The sequence below is a fragment of the Salminus brasiliensis genome, chromosome 11, assembly GCF_030463535.1.
Source record: "Salminus brasiliensis chromosome 11, fSalBra1.hap2, whole genome shotgun sequence".
In the NCBI taxonomy this organism is placed as follows: Eukaryota; Metazoa; Chordata; class Actinopteri; order Characiformes; family Bryconidae; genus Salminus; species Salminus brasiliensis.
Window position 1 is genome coordinate 14253148 of NC_132888.1, and position 18094 is coordinate 14271241.

Genomic DNA, 18094 nt, shown 5'->3' on the forward strand with positions numbered 1-18094 from the left:
GAATCAAGGGAACAAGGGATCAGCACATGCAGTCTTCTGAGCTGTGTGGTGATGATATACCTCGGCACTTTAGTGTAAAATGAACAAGGCAAATCATTTTTTTTAAAGCAGTGCTGGAGAAAATCCACTTTTGGTTTCGTAAAGAATATTTTAAAGAGCATACATTCAGATCCATATAAGAACCTTTCATTTTAAGAGTGTATTTCTAATGAAAACATTTGTTCTCTATTTTCACTCTTTTACTTTTTTATCCTTTTTCTTTGCTACCACCAATCTACCCACCCATTTTAGCCCCCTCCCCATCACTAGCATGCTCCTGACACTAGGAGGGTAATAATTTAACACGTCTCCTCAGAAAGCGTGAAGTCCCCAGCTCCACTGCACCAGCCAACACAGTAAGAGTGATGAGGGGCGAGAGTGCGGCCAATTGTGCTCTCTCAGACTCCTACCACCGATGGCAAAGCGGCATGGATCGGGGTTTAAACTTGTGACCCCCGGGCCATAGTGGAAGCTTAGACCGCGGAGCCAGATAATGCAGTTTTTACATGTGATTACTGTGCACAAGGACAATGAGTGTTACTGCCTGCAAATCTTTATATAGATTTACTTAAATGCAAATAAACATTAATACAGTAAATTGTTAAATGAATGTGTTGCTTTTTGGGTAAGTCGTTATTATGATAGAAGAATACTGTTGAAGATCAAAAGAAGGTTTGGTTGTTGAGTTTCTGTGAACTCATTACATGGATTGGTCTGATTTACCTTTAAGTTAAACATTGTATTTTTTTCAGCAGCTGCTTTTTATCACCACACTTTTAATGCATTAAAACTTCATTTAAAGTCAAAAATAGGTGCCTTATTGAAATGTAACCTTTTAAATCTTAATATTTTTCCCTCAAGTATATAGACCAGGTACCTTATCAGACTTGCTCCTTTGGCCTTAGTGTCATTCAAACATTTATGGAGAGATACTGTACATAATCAACACTATTCAACCTGTTCTCCTGACATTAAACGGGCACTGGGGTAAACTGGATCTAGTTGATTAATGTGAATGTGGTACATGGAAGTGACACACCGTGAACGTCAAACACTTGGGGCTCTATCTAACACCCTGCACAAGGCGTGTTCCAATGCTCATTGCTATCTTACACCCTGGCAACAGTCTATTTTCATGCCCTTTTGCGATGCAAACTTTTACATCAACAATAAACAGAATACAAAATCAAACAACATTATTCTAGAGGCGAGGCGCTCCACCGCTTCAGCAAGCCGTCCAGACTGTATGTGATGTGCCACTGAATTAGAAATAGCTCTGAAAAGGAATGGCGAGTGACACGCTGATTGGTTTACTGCACATTGCACCCAAAACACACCCATGATTAATGAAGAGACTTAGTACATGTCTTTTATGCTTTTCGAGCCGCACAAGGCGTACTTTTCCCGTTGTTAGGATAGCAAAGACACTCTGACACACCCAAAATCAAGCTGCGTGGTTGACGGCTCACCTAAAGATCGCTAAAATAGGGCCTGTGTTCTTTCTAAAAATCCAGCTCATCCAAAACTGTGATGTAAATCAGGCCAATTCCGAGCTAACGCTAGGCTTTACTGGAGAATATCTTTAATATCATAAAGATTATTTTTATTATTGGATTAGTCGCAGCTATGCTAGCTAGCTACCCCGCAGATGTAAGCACTAGTTTGGTCACAGCACATGATTTTAGCCTCTACAACCTGAACTCTAAAACCACGTCCATCGTATTCTTAAAGATAAACCATGATTTAGAAACATTACATTAAACTATAACAAACAAAAAGTGTAACATTAATTCATTCATGATATTTTTCTTAATTTCTTATTTGAAATTCCCCTTTCACCTTAAGTGGCACATTTGCACTCTCGCGCACCAGTTGATCAATTATCTTAACAGATAATTAAGAGTATTTTTATTTAAGGGGCATTACAAAATATTATTATTAAAATGGTCCTGGCATGTCCCCATTAATTATAATACATATAACATGTAATTGAGTTTAAAACAATGTGATAAATATGAAATAAATCCATGATATGATAGCATATAAAGAGCATGGTATTTCTACTTGCAGTTAACAATACTGTGACATTTCATTCCAGTTTACAAATAGGTTATCAGACTGAGGAAAACAGGTGCTCTAAACCCCCAAAATCAAAATCAGTGGCATGATTACAGAGATGAGCCGAAGCAGCTGCACAAACTACCTGGTATAGATAATGAACTCCTAATGAAATGAATACATGTTGTGCTTAATCTTACAAGAACATCCCCACATTTGCATGAATATTGTGACCAAAAAGCAAACATTTAAGCAAATACATATAAAATGTCATGTTAAATGCAAAGAATGTTGTTCATCACACAATACAGTAGTATTTAAAGCAGCAGTCATTTTTGTAAGTAAAGCTAATGGCTGCCTTCTCAAACCCACCATAACCCAACTAAACAATACTACAAACATGAAGTCATTTAAAATGCCACTGCAATGTTTTCGAATGACTTCTGTCCACACAGAAGTAAGAAAGTGTGGCACACTTGGAAGACACTATGATACGCTGATGCCTGTCTCTTATTGTCTCCAGAAATGTCTTGACAGGTCTATCTGATCCATCTGTCTGAAGAGTGCATTGTTAAAACATCACAAACAGACTTGTGCGTTATGGCAAGAACTTTTTATTCACCTTTTAGTTCAGACATCAACAAGACACACAAGTCCACTGGGTTGAACTTACAATGTAAACAAATCTGAGTTTTCCCTTTGAGAAAACTGCACTGGATCTCTTTAACACATGGTATGTAAAAGTATCTGGCTAAAAAAAAGTCCACTAAAAGCCCTCTGAGTGGTTGCAGAAGCAGTGCCCACAGATCAAATATATTATAAATACTGAAACACATTTAACAAAATAATATAGTTGGCATATTTCTGTGTACTCAAGTAGTTAATATTATCAATGGAAATACGAATACATCAGAACTTCTTTTCAGTTTCTTGGCACCATTTACATCTTTAAGTCACACGGTTTGATTGTAAGAGTGACATTTTGGCCACACTCTTGCTTTACCTTAAAGGCACTGTAAATGTCAGCTAACGCAAATGTACATACTCTATGTCAGTAACTTTTGAACACATAAACAGAGAGGTATCTAAAAAACCCAAACTACTGTATGGAGTCAGACCAGCACAAGTTAGCATACTGGCGTCTGGAGTTTTGGTTTTATTGGCAGTGAAAACAATAAAACTCATCAGTAGAGTAGAATTATAGAACGCGCTATGCCGTTCCTTACATGCTGATGACTGGACCGTACTGAGTCTGGTGCGCAATCCAGTAATAGGGGGCACAGCCATGCGTCTCGAGGTTTAGATGTCGCTCCAGAGAATAGCCCGGCGACTCTTATCTACACTCACCACGTACTCGCCTGACACTGACCATGCCACTGCATTAACTGGGCATCTGAAATAAACAGAATAGTCTATAAGCAGTTGATTGATCATTAGTGAAGCATATCCATAAACAATAGGGCTATAAAACTATTCCCGATGGCCGAGGCTTAAAATGTAATCAACTGTGTCATCTAACCTCTGAATGTTGTGTGTCCTAAAACAGACGACTACAATTGTAACACTGGTCTGTGACAGAAAATATATTGAAAGATAAACTAGTCTGATTGCAGGTCTACACAATAAAATCTAGCACAATCACATAAGCCATCACCAACCCTGTTATAGTAGTCCATGACTGCTAGGTCAGATCAAACAGAGGTAATACTTACATTTTAAAATGTAAGATTATGCCAAGAGGCAAGATAAATGTATGAGTTTATGTAATGCTTAGGTTTCATAGTTCATAGTACAATTGTAACTGAAAGAAAGGGTCCTACTTTGGAGTAAAATAGCACCCTTATCTAACTGCAGTCAAAAGCATACTAATTAACTACAAATGAAATCGCTGAGGCAATCTTTATATGGAGTCCTCACTGTATATGTTTTCTGGCTGCCCCTTTAATTCAAGTCTAATATGAACCATTAGATACGATTCCACATAACAAACATCAAATTCATCAGCAATATAATCAAAACAGAAAATTAAAGAAATTTGTTTTCTAGAAACTATTTCAGTGGTATTGTGGATACCTGTGCATATCTGGGAGTGGAGTTTCCAGCTTGCCCGTGCTAACGTTCCAGATGTACACAGCACCATCAGCAGAACCAGCCGCCAGGTAACATCCATCTGGACTAAATACAGAGAAAGACAATAACACTCAGGTTATGTGGTCGGGGTATATCTTGGTAATCCTTGGTTTAATCAGCTCGTGTGGAGGTTAAAGACTGTTTGTCCCATGGGCCAATTTATATTATATACTGCAATCTCAATCTAATCTGAATCTAAATGTAAATCGCATTCACCAATTCTGGACCAAAGTCTTTTTGATAAACCTGATAAGTTTCTCATATTTAAAGTTCTGATTTACCTTTACCAGGCAAGATCAAATTCCATTTGTCTTTATAACACTGCTGCTAAATCACTGTTTAATTCTTAACCTGGAGAGAGATGTGTCCTCTGAAGCTTAGCTGTCTACTGCAATGTCATTGAACAGTTAAACATGCTTGGAGGAGAACACTAACAGAACACTACAGAGCCAATTATGCTCTATTGTACCACAAATGGCTGAGCCATCTCATGACCTCCCGGTGATAGGGCTAATGCTTAGACGGTGTTCTAGCGTTTATATATACACTATACTGTATGTCCAAATGTTTGTGGACATTGCTTCTAATGAATGTATTCAACTACTTAAGTTGACACAGATGTTTAAATGCACATACACATCCTTTCAAATCTCTGAAAAGAAGTATTTCCAATATAAGCTCCAAAAGGACTGGAGCAGATTAACATGATTAACTTATTCTCATCATGCCGAATGCCAGGTGTGGGTCTAAAGATGGAATGATGGTGCTCCATCTTATACAGTACTTGGGATGAGTTGGGGATAAGGTGGGGTGGTGATCACACACCCTGACTTTAATAAAGCTTTTGTCACTGAATGCATATAAATCCTCACAGCAATGTTCCAAAATCTAGTAGAAAGCCTCCTCTGGACAGTAGAGACAGTTACTCCAACACAAGCAGGACACAAGGGTTTTTTAAAACCCTTGATTTCAGAAAACATGATAATGGGGCAGGTGTCCCAATACTTTTGTCTTAAGTGTATATTTATAATTAATTATTTGAAGAAAGGAATATGCATGCATGGAAAACACGTGTGGGTCTAAAAGGGTTCAATAAAGTGTCTTATTGTTCCTCAACATTTATCACTGCCTTTACTTTTTTTTTTTTTTTTTAAATACTAATCGGATTCTTCCATCTAATGTTTTTGACCAATTTGCTATAGACTCATTCATTTATTAGCCCTCTTATTAAAGCACCATTTACTTAAGGACTTCTGTGTGTCTATGGCTCCACTTCTCAGTGTGTTGCCAGTGTCGTGTTCAAAATATTCAGCCCAGCACAGGGCTCTGGACCTGAGGAAAATGTTGAGGGGGAGGGTGATAAGTCTTCCATTAGACCCCTCCCTCTCCGAGCTCACATTACCAAGGCAGACTCATCCTTAAAAAAATGACGCAATGCATTCTGGTTCTGCTGTTGCCATAGAAACTGCTAAGTGTATGACTCAACTGGGAGTCAGCCACTCACCAGAAGCATAAATGGGGCCTCGGCCGTTCGTATTTCTGTATTGCTCCCAGGATCTCTTTTCTTCTCCCACCTTACATCACATAAAGCATTTAAAGTCCACTCCGCTATCATGCAAAAAAAATGGTAGGTTCACATAATGAAAAGGGTGTGTGCTGGGAGGAGGAGGGGGTTAACTAAAGGCTTCTAGCTATTCTCTGTTGTTACGCTGACCTTTAGAAATGTGTCTGGAACACGGCAAAGAGCCCCTTCCCATAATCTATTGGTATTATACAATCTAGTACTTCACCCGCTTTATCCTCTGCAGGCTTTTTTTTCATACTGTCATCATCATTTCCATTTAAATTGGGCATAAACGTCTTATTCGCGGACAGCTGGATGTTGCTTTGCCTATAAGAACCGAGTCTTCCTATTGATCCAGCCTTTGCAAAATGTAGATCTGAGTGCTAAACCTGGACTGCTGCTCAGATAGCCACTCTGCATTCACACAAAGAGGAAATCAGTCTTTAAACTCTGAGCCAGTTTAGCCACACAAATGAATGTAGAACAATAAATCATGCAGTCAAGCTCTCCAATCTGAGCTTTAGGGGTTCATACACAGTTACCATTCTTGAAGGTCAGGTTTCTAACCTGTGCTGTGCCACATTTAATTGTGATTTACTATCGTCTGTCTTAGGACTGTTCAAATAAAGACACCATGCCGACTACTGGCTGTCGGGAGTCCACCACCTTGGTGTGAGGTGTTGGTCGACTACTGTCTGCATTCTGTGGAGTGTGTCCCATACCGTTAGCTCCAGTCAGCCTTTGTCAGCACTAATTTTCCAGACTAAGTTGAATGATCTTGAATGAGTGTCAGCAGTTGGCCATGAGACAACTGCAAATCAGTGTACGAGGAGAAAAACAAAAGAGCACAGCAAGCAAACAGCACTTACACACAGAAAAAAGTGTCTCATGTTTGAAGGCCAGTGAAAGTAGCATAGTAGGTCTTATTACTATCAACAGCTACCAATGGTATTCAAATTTGTTCTTGATAAAAAAATCCCAAGAAAACGACTGGTGGAAGTGCTCATAGTTCTGCTCTTATAATGATGGATTATAACAGATAATAATGATCTTATAAACAAATCCCAAATGAAAACTGTGTGGTTTTTAAGAAGAAATTTCTCATTAAGAACGGTCAGTAAATAAGACCAATCGTTATGAAAAAGCACAAGAAAGCTGATTTTTCATTACATTTCATGTTTATGTAATAATATAATACGATTATGTTCCAACGGTGCATTTTACTCTTTGTAGTATTTGGGTAAAAAAAGCAAATTGTTCAACAATAACCCTTTTATGGCAATAAACTACACTTTTGCTGTTCCAAACCCGACCAGTGTGCCCCTAGTGGTTGAATACATAGTTTTGAAGCGTCTGTAACTCAATTGATGATGAAATAAAGGACATTTTTTCCTTTTGTAGTATAGCAGTGGGAGGTGACCTATTCCGAATGTAGACGCTCCCACTGGTTGCCGTGGTGACGTCTGATGCAGAAAAGCCTCCGATTGACCGCTTTCTACCCTGCTTGCTCCTCACTTATTCTCAATCCCCTAACATGCTTAGAGGGCAAATATTTACTATTTACATTTTATAACTACATTATTTACTCATATGTTGCAGTTTTGTGTTTTTACAGGCTATTGCCAGCTCCTGAGTTATTCCTCTTCACACGGGCACATTTAGTATGCGTGTGCTGGCCATCAGCTGTAGTCTCTGGAGTGTGTTCAGTGCAAATTTTCACAGGAGACAAGTGTTGCATGTTAGCGCCTGGGTCCTAACGTGTAAAACAGCTAGTCTAATCTTTTGTCATCTTTTGTGCAAAGATGGGCAAAGCCATATTTCATGAAAAACCTTTGCCAACACAGACAAACAGATATGTTTTATTACTGCAGTGCAAATCAGGATGTGTATTGGAAAAGCAACCTGGTTCTTACCTGAAAATGGCCTTGGTGCTGTCACTTCCACATTTGAAGCCCTCTGCCCTGGGATGACCAAAGAACACATAAAAGTTACTATTACATTTCCATCCATTTTAACACAAAGATAAATGCAGAGAAAGGTCAGGTACATCTGAAAATCATTTTATGAAAAGCCCAGGGACCAGCATTATCACACTTTTGCAAACCTTAGATAAGGTGGGAAATGTACAGGAATGAAACAGGGACTGGATCACTGTTTTTTGGTAAGGATGATGTAAAAGTTGGCCAAACTCAGCTAAAACTCTTTTTTAAGGACCAATCTAGAGGCTTTAACCTGGCTGAGATCAGATTTGTTTGGATTGTGTACAGTACTGTACGGTTCCTTATACCTGAAGGTCATTCTGGTGTTGCTCATCCTCAGGTCCACCAACTGTAGGCTCTCATCCCTTGAGCAGCTTAACAGCTCCCTGTGGTTGGGAGAGATGTCCAGGGATGTCACTTTGCCCTGTAAGGGCACCTCCTGTGTACAGCTCGCTGCCCTACAGAAACATGACAGATTAAAATAAAGATGATCACAAAAAATAAAAATAAAAAGCAACAGACAAGACGCAAGAACACAATAGAGGAAGACACTCTACAGCAGGTCACCATGCCCAGTGGCAAGTTGTGGCTAGGAGTTTAAAGCCCTGTCAATGTTGTGCTGTGGAGGGGTGGAACTGCATTTGCTGGAGTCATTTAGCTCCAATACCTTTGGGATGAGATGGAGTGGCGGTTCTGATCTAGATTTAATCATCCAGCATCAGTACCTGGCTTCACTAATACTCTTGTGGCTGAATGCAATCTAGCATCTAGTGCAGGAGTGTCGAATCCTATTCTCCATGGGCCAGCGTAGCTGGAGGTTTTCAGTCCTACGAAGCAGGAGCACACTTGATTAACTGTACGAAGATTAAACAAGTAGTGAGGTGAGGTCCAGCTTGGAGGTGTGAAAAACTCTAAGTAAAAGCCACAGGTTGATGCAGTTTTACAGAACTGTAAAACTTCAAAGTAAATAGAAAACACAGGGTCTCATTAAACAGTGTCATTAAACCCGTGAGATAACAGCATATTACACACTAGACAAAAGCAGTCTGAACCTGAGGTGTTAGATGCGAATGTGATTTGACTCTTAAATCAGATGTTTAAAATGTCACACTAAGCAGCTCAAGCATTTCTTGCTGAAACTGTTTTAAGGCACTGTCTGCAAGATTACATCGAGGGCATCCTGCAGACGAACTACAACTTGTTCAAAATGCAACAGCCAGATGAGTTTGGGGCATATGTCCCCAAAAATAAATCATCTGCAGCATTATTTTAGAAATGTTATCTAGACCATTTAGAGTAGTGCTGGGTGATCATTGATCATTTTACCTAGATTAAGATTAGTAAATGACTATATAAGCTGCTGAAGTTGATCAGCTGACTGTGTTTGAGTTTTCTTCCATGTTGCTTCCATGTCGCAGGCATTGTCGCAGGTCCCTACTTGCGGTAGTATGTTTTTAAAGGGGCAGCACATGAAGAGTTTAACGAAATAATAACAATCTACATGGGCAAGATTATGTCAATTAGAAGTTCTGAATGTCGGCTTTGATTAATTTTTGATTAATTGGACATCCTGAATTTAAGTATCGTATACAAGTACATGCTGTTTTCTCTTTATCCTCATAAGTCGCAGTGAAACGCAATTAACAGTGAAAACCATATCCATTAATAATTAGGCTTGATTGGAAAATTCTGCTCATCAATATTGAAACTCTTATTTAACTCCTATTTAAGATCCTTTTTTTCCTTTTTCTTTTTTGCCCAAATTGGCCAACCCATCCACTGTTCCATGAAAGATTATGTGTGCCAGACCACCATTCAGAATGACATCTGGTGATGTTACCTTTTCTTTATCATCACTGTCTGTCAGTGTATATTATCCAAAATATTATTTCAAAATAGTAATGCAATAATGCATGTACATTTCATACTTGCTTACCTGGTTTGTTTATTGTTACCTCATTGTTTCATGTGAGCAGAGTTATCAAAGCACTTTACTACTAGTTGTACCATGTATGGCTATGTATGTGACAAATTAACTTTGCACTTTGAACCCATGAAACACATGAAACTCTCACATTCATTCATTCATTCATTCAAACGTTCATTTTAATAAAGCAGTGCAAGCTTAACCACTGTCAACCACTACTCATTTATTAGCTCTATTATAAAGCCTCTTTGGATGCCTCTGAACATCTGGCCAGTGACAAAAGATCACAATTAGCATTTTGAGTCAAATCTGGCTCATTTACACTTCTGTCGATAGTAGTGATGAATGGGCAATACCCTGACAAGTCAATTAGTATAAAATGTAAATAAATGAATTTGCTTTTGTCATTTTGTGTGTCCTTAATATTATTTCCAAACTTTTTGTAAAGGATTAATACTGATCTATATTCAGCTATTTTGCTTAAAGATTATACCACCAAAATAGCCAGGTGTAGCACTACAGCAGACAAGGCACATTCAACCAAAAGACCTATGGAGACAACAAACGAGTTGACCTTCTCTTGTGGTTTTAGGTCTCTGAGCACCTAGCCTCTCTCAGGTCTTTACACAAATTGATTTCATGACATTCTGTCTCACTGCATTTTAATTGATTTACTTGCACAGAACAGGAGACCTCATGTGACGGTGACTAAATGCAATTCAGGCTGATAGCTTTGTGTCAATGAGGAATCCATCCAACTGATAATAGATAACAGATGCTGAAAAAAGCCAAACGTGTGTAGAGGAACTTCAGAATTGTTCAGTTACAAACTTTCTAAAAAATAATGGCGCTTCATATGGTTATTTGAGTGGAAGCACCTTTGGTTCTATAAATACCCATGTTTGCAATAAAGATGTGTGACTGTAAAGAATCTGTTAAAGATCTAAATAACCCTCACTTGATGTAAAGATTCTTTGGTCAAAGAACCATTTGAAGCACCTTTATTGTTGGAGAAACCAGCTAAATCAATTACAAATGTATAACATTATAAAACAAGGAAGGTGGAACAAATAATACTAACAGAGCATATAGATACAAAGTACTGGGAGACCTGCTCATTCATAGTTTTTTTTTCTGAAATCATGGTTGTTAAAAAATTGCATTCAGGGACAAGAGCATTTGGGGAGGTTAGGATTATTAAATAATCACCACTACACCTCATCCTCAACTCCCCATCCCATCCCAAAAGCATTGGATGGAGAACCATCTTTCCAGAGAACACAGTTCCACTGCTCCATAGCTCAATACTGGGAGGCTTTATAACCCTCTAGCCCACGCCTGATCTTAGGCATGGTGCTAATAGGTTTATGTTTATCTGCTCCAGTAAGTCCTATTCTATTGGCAGTACTTCTCCACAGGGACTAGACAAGCTGTGTGTGTGTGTGTGTGTGTGCATCTGCACATTGGTGTCAGCAATGGCTGCAGCTTCAAGTAGATGAATGCATTTATTATAAGGGGTGTCCACAAACATTTGGACATATAATGTATAGTCATAAAGTCGCCACATGATGGAGAGTCGTACTCTCGAACAAATCTGATAAATCAGCAAAGCGCTGCACTTTTTCCCCTTTTTCACAAATGTCATAACACAGCATAAATCACCTATTACAGGGACTTGAGGAGACAATTAGTATGTGGGACGATAGTTGCTAGGCGACAGACGAGTTGTCGGCACAGCAGCAGCTGGAGGTTACTGTTGCTGGGAGTGAATGAGAGATGTCAAGGGCTCAGCCATGGTGTGAATAATAGGCTCATTTTTAAACCCTTAAATGTGCAGAAGCAGAAGCATGCTGATTATAGTACTTGGCAACACGCAAAGATCACATGGCAGTTCTGGCCAATCTTCGGCTGAAAATGCAACAACACCATGTCCACGACTCCACGGAGAGTTGTATTACATCACAGATTGATTAAAAGATGATATGTGATGCAAATGAAAATATTTGTAATTGGACATATTGACTAATTGGAATAGTTCCACTGTTCTACTAAAAAGGTCACAATCTTACCATATGTATAAAAGAGAGAACCATGTAAGAAAATAGACCCCAGTGTGCTGCACCTGAACCTGTGCGTATTGAATTGTATATTTGACTTCTAAGAAATTACTTGTTTGAGTTACTTATTCTTTTCCCCACTGCTACAGTCTTGTTCATGCAACTATAAGAAAGTAAACTCTGGTATTTAATTAATTTATTTGTTTAATAAAAAAAAACGGTATTGCTACAGTCATAGCTAGACCATAGACCTGTCAACCCTTTTTCATTATTCAAAATGAAGGTCCTAAAAAAAAAAAAAATAAATAAATAAAATAAAGGTTTTTATGAGTGCCATAAAAGAAGCATTTAAGAAAGAGGACTTCCCTGGACAGTAGAGACAGTTACTCCAACAAAAGCAGGATAAACTATTTTTTTTACCCTTGATTTCAGAAGAAACAATGAATGAGCAGGTGTCCTAATAATTTTGTCCACATACTGTATCAATATGCTCTTTTAGTATTTGTTCCACATTCCTTGCTTTATGATATTATACATTTGTAATTCAGTTGGTTACCTTAACACTCTGAATTGTTAAGGCTCTACAGGTGAGTAAGAACCATTTCTGTAAATAAGATACAAGTGTGAACCTTTGAATAGGGAAATAACCTTTACACTGAGAGATGATTTTAAATGGTTCTTCACACTCACAGATGTTTTGTTGGTTTTACAAATATGATTGCTCTTCTAGGGCCCAGGTCTTTAATCTAGATTCAGTCTAGACTTGAATCCAATTTCCAGTCCTGGATTTTGTTCTTGCTGGAAGTTAATGTAATTGATTGGCCACATAGTGTCACACCTACCAAGGATTACAAAGTCCAGGACTGGAAACTGAATTCAAAGCCCAGATTTGAAGACCTCTGTTCTTTTAAGACTGCATGGTAATTTAATTGGTACTGATGAAAAAGGTGTCCTCTGAGATCATGCACATTCTTCTAAGATTATCACATTTGTTTACGACTCTGAGCAGAGAAGAGATGTTACGGCAAGACTCCAACATAGAGAATCACATGCTTGCCAATGGTAGTTTAAAAGTATCTAAACCCCATTAACCTGGGTATTAGTTCATTTTCATCTGTTTTAAACAGTTCATACTGTACATTTGCTTTTTCAGTGATCTGACAGATCTAACAATTATTCTATCAACATAATTGGTTTTAATACACACTCTGCATTAAAGTTTGGTGTGTAAGACTGCATCAATAACAGTCAATAACAATGAATCAACAACATAAATAATGTTAATAATAATGCTGGATCCCTTTTGATTTGTTGGAGGATTGTTCTCATCACTGGTGTAGCCATGCTAATGCTAGTACACTGGAGATGATTAGAAAATTATGTCAGTGTGCCTTACTGCCACACCACCAAAGGACAGACATATAGCTTTTAGCATTGCAAAGTACAAACATGTCAGTAATGGACAAGTAAAGTCCTAAAACAACAGTTTTACATACAGCGCAAAATATGGACTAAAGTATTGGGACATGAGCCTATTCCAAAAGGTTTCCAGCATGCAGAGGTTCCTAAGGTGCAACTGTGTTCTCTGGAATGATGGTGCTCCTTCCATTACTTTTGTGATGAGTTGGAGAGTTGGGAGAAGTAGGGATGAGGTGGGGTGGCGATTACCCAACATGCTGACCTCACTAATGGTCTTGATACAGATGAGCAAATGCAAACAAACAGCTTGACTAATCCCTGTAGCAAAGTACTGACAATAGAATATGACTCTCTAGAGCAGATAAACATAACCCTATTGGCACTATGCCTAATGCCAGACGTGGACTAGATGAGTATAAAGACCTATGGAGCAGTCGGACTGTGTTCTCTGGAATAATGGTGCTCGATCTATTGATGAGGCGGTGTGGTAATCATCCAACAATCCTGACCTCACTAACACTCTTGCCACTGAATACAATCAAATCCTTACAGTAATGCTCCAAACTATAGTAGAAAGCCTTCCCTGGACAGTAGAGACATTTACTCAAAAGCGGGATTTTTTAGTACCCTTGATTTCGGAAGATAGGATGACTAAGCAGGTGTTCCAAAACCTTTGTCCATATAGTGTATAATAAATACAAGTTTAATATTGGCCCTGTGGATTTTACAGAGCCCAGAAATGTGCTCTCTAAGCTTGTAAAAAAAACAGCAGCTAGTCCTAATGTTAAAAATATGACTGTATGAAAATCATTATGAATTTTTGACGATTAAATGGAAAGATATAAATCACAGCTTAAATCAAAGCTGGCATTCTGCATTTTAACCTCATAGTTATTGATTCATCACAGTGTGCTGGAGCGCAGAGCCAAAATATCCAATGCTGAGCCTCTGAGCTTCCTTACAGACAGTACAGTATATGATAGTGTCTATCTTTGTTATTACAGATAATCATATGGTATTCCTTGTGGTTACTCATACAAATATTACATAATGACTAATTACAAAATGACTAATGATCATCTACTAATGATTGCTCTACCAGACTGCTGTATTGAAAATGTTTTTGCCGCTACGCCATACAGTGGAAAAGGTTTAAATTAAAATGTTTGGTGCATAGATTTAAGACACTGATGAAAAGATTCAGATGAAATCAGATCAGTCGCACCTGACCAGCTAAACAAAAAACTGCTTTCGCTGGAGTGATGCATTCAAAGTGGGCTGGAGTTGCATTTGTGACCCAGAACTAACAATCCAACACACACTATACACTATCAGCTACTGTAAGCTGCTTTCATTGCTGGCACAGATGTGCAAGCGCACACACAGCTTGTCCCTTGTCTGTACTGCCAACAGAATAGGCCTCTCTGGACCAGATAAATGTGTACCCATTGGCAAAATACCGTTATAAACCCCCTTGTTTTGTTTTCCTACTGAGATTCATGTCTTACAGATATGTGGTTCCTATAAAAAAAATATTGAAACTTAAGACATTTATGCATCCATAAAGTACAAGGAGTCTAACCGCAGTCTCTTAACATTCAGCTCCCCCATGTATCACAGAAGTGTCCTGGAAGAGAGACGGTGAGGAGCAGATGTTGAGCTGTAAATATAGCATTGTGCTATGAACACATCTGCAGGGCTATCAGTCTACTGCATTAAGAGCAGAGCGTTAACAAGCAGTCTCTCACCAGAGTTAATTGCACACACACACCTGAGGCTATGCAACTTTTAGCTCCTCAGCTCAGCTTGCACACACAGGGAGATGGACAGTGAGGGATGCTGGTCACAATCACAGACAAACAGAAGCTTCAAGCTGGAAGAGCATGAGGTGCGGTCTGCCTTGAACTGAACTCAGGATGTTGAGATTAAAGATTAAGAACTAGTACTGATTATGTACTGAAATGTACGGTCTTAGTAAGACACGGCCTAATGGACAACCATTTATTTTCATACTTTGGTCAAATCTATTCCTAGTTTTTTTTGCCATCAGCAACACTTTGGCTATTTCTAAGAAATGAGTATTGTTCAGTAATATCTGAGTTTTAAATTATTGATCTTTTATTATGAAATGTGATTACTTATTTTAATAATAAACAAAAAAAACTTGTGATATGATGCATTTTCTCATTCATTTTTCTGTCATTCTCTTTCTTTCTTAGACTTGCAGTGTAGTAACCAGGTGGGAAAAATACTTGGAGTAGAGTAATGGGTTTGGTTCTAAATTGCATTACAGTACAATTGAATTACAATAGTGTTTTGCATTTAAAATGAATTTAATTACATTTTATTAGTATTAAGTAATTAATTTTGGAAGACTTTTGGAACCACATTTTCATAGATCAGTGATCTCCAACCCCCCTCCTGCACAGATACCTTCCTGCAGGTTTCATCTCCAACCTAAATATAACACCCCATTTACCCAAGCAAGGCCTTTAAAAGGCAGTAATTAGGTCAATCAGATGAGGTGGATTAGGGTTGGATCCAAAGTCTGCAGGAACGTAGCGCTCCAGAAACTGGCCTAGACATTTCTTTACATTAACTGCCTATAATTATGGATGAAGATGAGATATCAGCTTGTGTCTGGCATTAAGAAGTTGATTTTATTTTATCTGTAAAATATTTGTTGTTTACTTTTATACACTTTCATACAGTAGGGTAGCTATGGTCCAACATAACAGAAGTGGGCTTGGGACTGGAAGGTTGCTGGTTTCATCCTCAGGACCGGCATCCCTTGGGTATCATTGAGCAAGGCAACTAACCTCCAATTACTCCCCAGGCCCCGAGGTGGCTTCATACTGCTGTGGGAGTGCGTTCTCACTACTGTAATCACTAGTGTGTAAGTGTGTGTGTGTTCACTGCCAAGGATGGGTTAAATGCAGAGGTTGAATTACACTGGAAGGGTGGTAAAATGGTAAATTGTAATCTTGTGTCTGCGCAGTTACACATAATTTGGATTGCTGATTTCATCCATTTAACAAAGAATGCATATCTGTCACCTCAGCTGTGCATACCTGCATCATAACAAACTATACACAACTCTGGCTTTGTCAAAATTACCTTATCTCCCACCTCTTCAAAGACACTTTACTGCACAGAATCGGCCCTGGGCATACAGTGTGTCAAATTCGTCCAAGGCTGAACTTCAGTTACATTAAATACCATTATGAAAATACAGGACAGGAACAGCAGGACAGTTCTTCCCAGCTCTAATATATGTGCCTTAGAGTTTCTCTCGCTACCAAACAAATGTCCAAATAACAGCATGATTAATGTAATAAAACCCAAATCTCTGAAATGTAATGGAATAAATGTTTTTGTTTTAAACAGAACCTCCTCAGATGACACAGGCTTTCTCACCTAGTACACTTCTTACAGGACCAGCTGTAGAAATAGACCCCCCGGAGCTCTAGGGCTGAATGCTTTAGAGTGATGTAAGATTTTTTCACAAAAGAACTTGCCTGCACTACCCCTGGGAACAGTTTGCGTAAGTAGTAACAAATTACAGTCATTATTCAAGCAGCATCTCTTTACCTGCTGTCCCAGAAACGGATTTTTCTGTCGTAATGTCCGCTGATTATGTAATATTCAGAACACACCACATCACTGCAGTAGGACAACACCTCGATGGTTTGTATGCCTGAGTGAGAAAGACAGTAAGAAGGGCAACATGAACAACTAAAGGTCAGTACATTTACATAGCACTGATTTCCCCAATGATTAGTGTAACTGTCTGCCTATTGCTCTAGTTTGACATTTTCTCATTTATGTCACTGTTCACAGGAAAGCTACACCTATGAACAGTGACATGATTCTTTTCAGTCTTGGTGTATCTAGCTGCGGTGTCAGTATGCATAAACCAGGAAGCTTTGAGTGCTGTCTGTGGAAGAAAAGCAAATGGCTTGAATGTAGAAAGAAAAGGAAACAACTGGACAACCCCACAGGTTGCAGTATATTCAGAGCCTTACAAGAGAAAGGCCTTTATGGACAGAAAAACTGTCCATAAGTATGATAGCTAGGGATGTGCAATGATACCAGAATCATGTTAGCATTTTCAGATACTTGCTTTAAAACTATTATCCTGAAATAACATGCAAGATGAAATAAAGTCGTAATCCTTCCAATAACTGTAACTCTGCCAATCATCCTCTGAACATTAATTCTGATAACAATTGTTTGCTAATAAAAACATGGTAATATAGGAGCATTGCTTTCTGCTGCTACTAGAGGAATCAGCATTAAGGCCCAGGCAACATTTCTGTGATCTCCACTGCATGCGAGCATGGAAAGACACAGGTCGTAAAGCAATTCTCCTGCAAGGTTTTAATCCAATAAAAGTGAAGAGGTGATGCAGTCTTCTAACGGGAGGGAAGAGTTCTCTGGTCTCGCTGCACTCAATGCAATAGACAAACCACATTTGGTTCCACATTTGGTGTGAGTGTGAGGAACCTTTCCATTAAGTGATGTTCTCTAGAGCTTTAAAGGTTCTTCACACTGACATCTCCATTAACAACAAATTAGTTATTCTAGGACATCACTCAAAGAACCCCTTAAAACACCGTTATTTGTAGTGCGGATGCTAAAAAAGCATCCAAAAGTGCTCAGAACGTAAAACTATGTTGCTGGACAAGCTTGAACATTTGGGGGTTGCCTCTGCCAAAGGACACAGATTTGTTTTATGGTCAGCCATATATTGAACTGCAATGACACAAAGAGTCTGTAGACATGTTTAAACTAAGGAAGACAAATTCACAAGTGTTTGTTTCTAGATAAAAATCTCAGAGGACCATCACACCATCCAGAAAAATGTCATATGTTTTTTGTGATGATACACTGTATGGACAACAGTATTATTGGGACACAT

The 18094-nt window shown here is 38.6% G+C and overlaps 1 protein-coding gene across 1 annotated transcript in view; it reads right to left on the bottom strand.

The window, feature by feature from the left end:
- Nucleotides 1-2694: 2694 nt before the first annotated feature.
- Nucleotides 2695-18094, bottom strand: part of LOC140565771 (protein Atg16l2-like) — a 38137-nt gene continuing 22737 nt past the window's right edge. The window contains exons 14-18 of the mRNA XM_072691849.1: nucleotides 16765-16870; nucleotides 8079-8228; nucleotides 7705-7752; nucleotides 4171-4272; nucleotides 2695-3490 (exon numbers count right to left, since the gene is read on the bottom strand). Of these exons, the coding sequence (XP_072547950.1) occupies nucleotides 3397-3490; nucleotides 4171-4272; nucleotides 7705-7752; nucleotides 8079-8228; nucleotides 16765-16870 (500 nt within the window). The 3' untranslated portion in view covers nucleotides 2695-3396. The remainder of the gene's footprint in view (nucleotides 3491-4170; nucleotides 4273-7704; nucleotides 7753-8078; nucleotides 8229-16764; nucleotides 16871-18094) is intronic.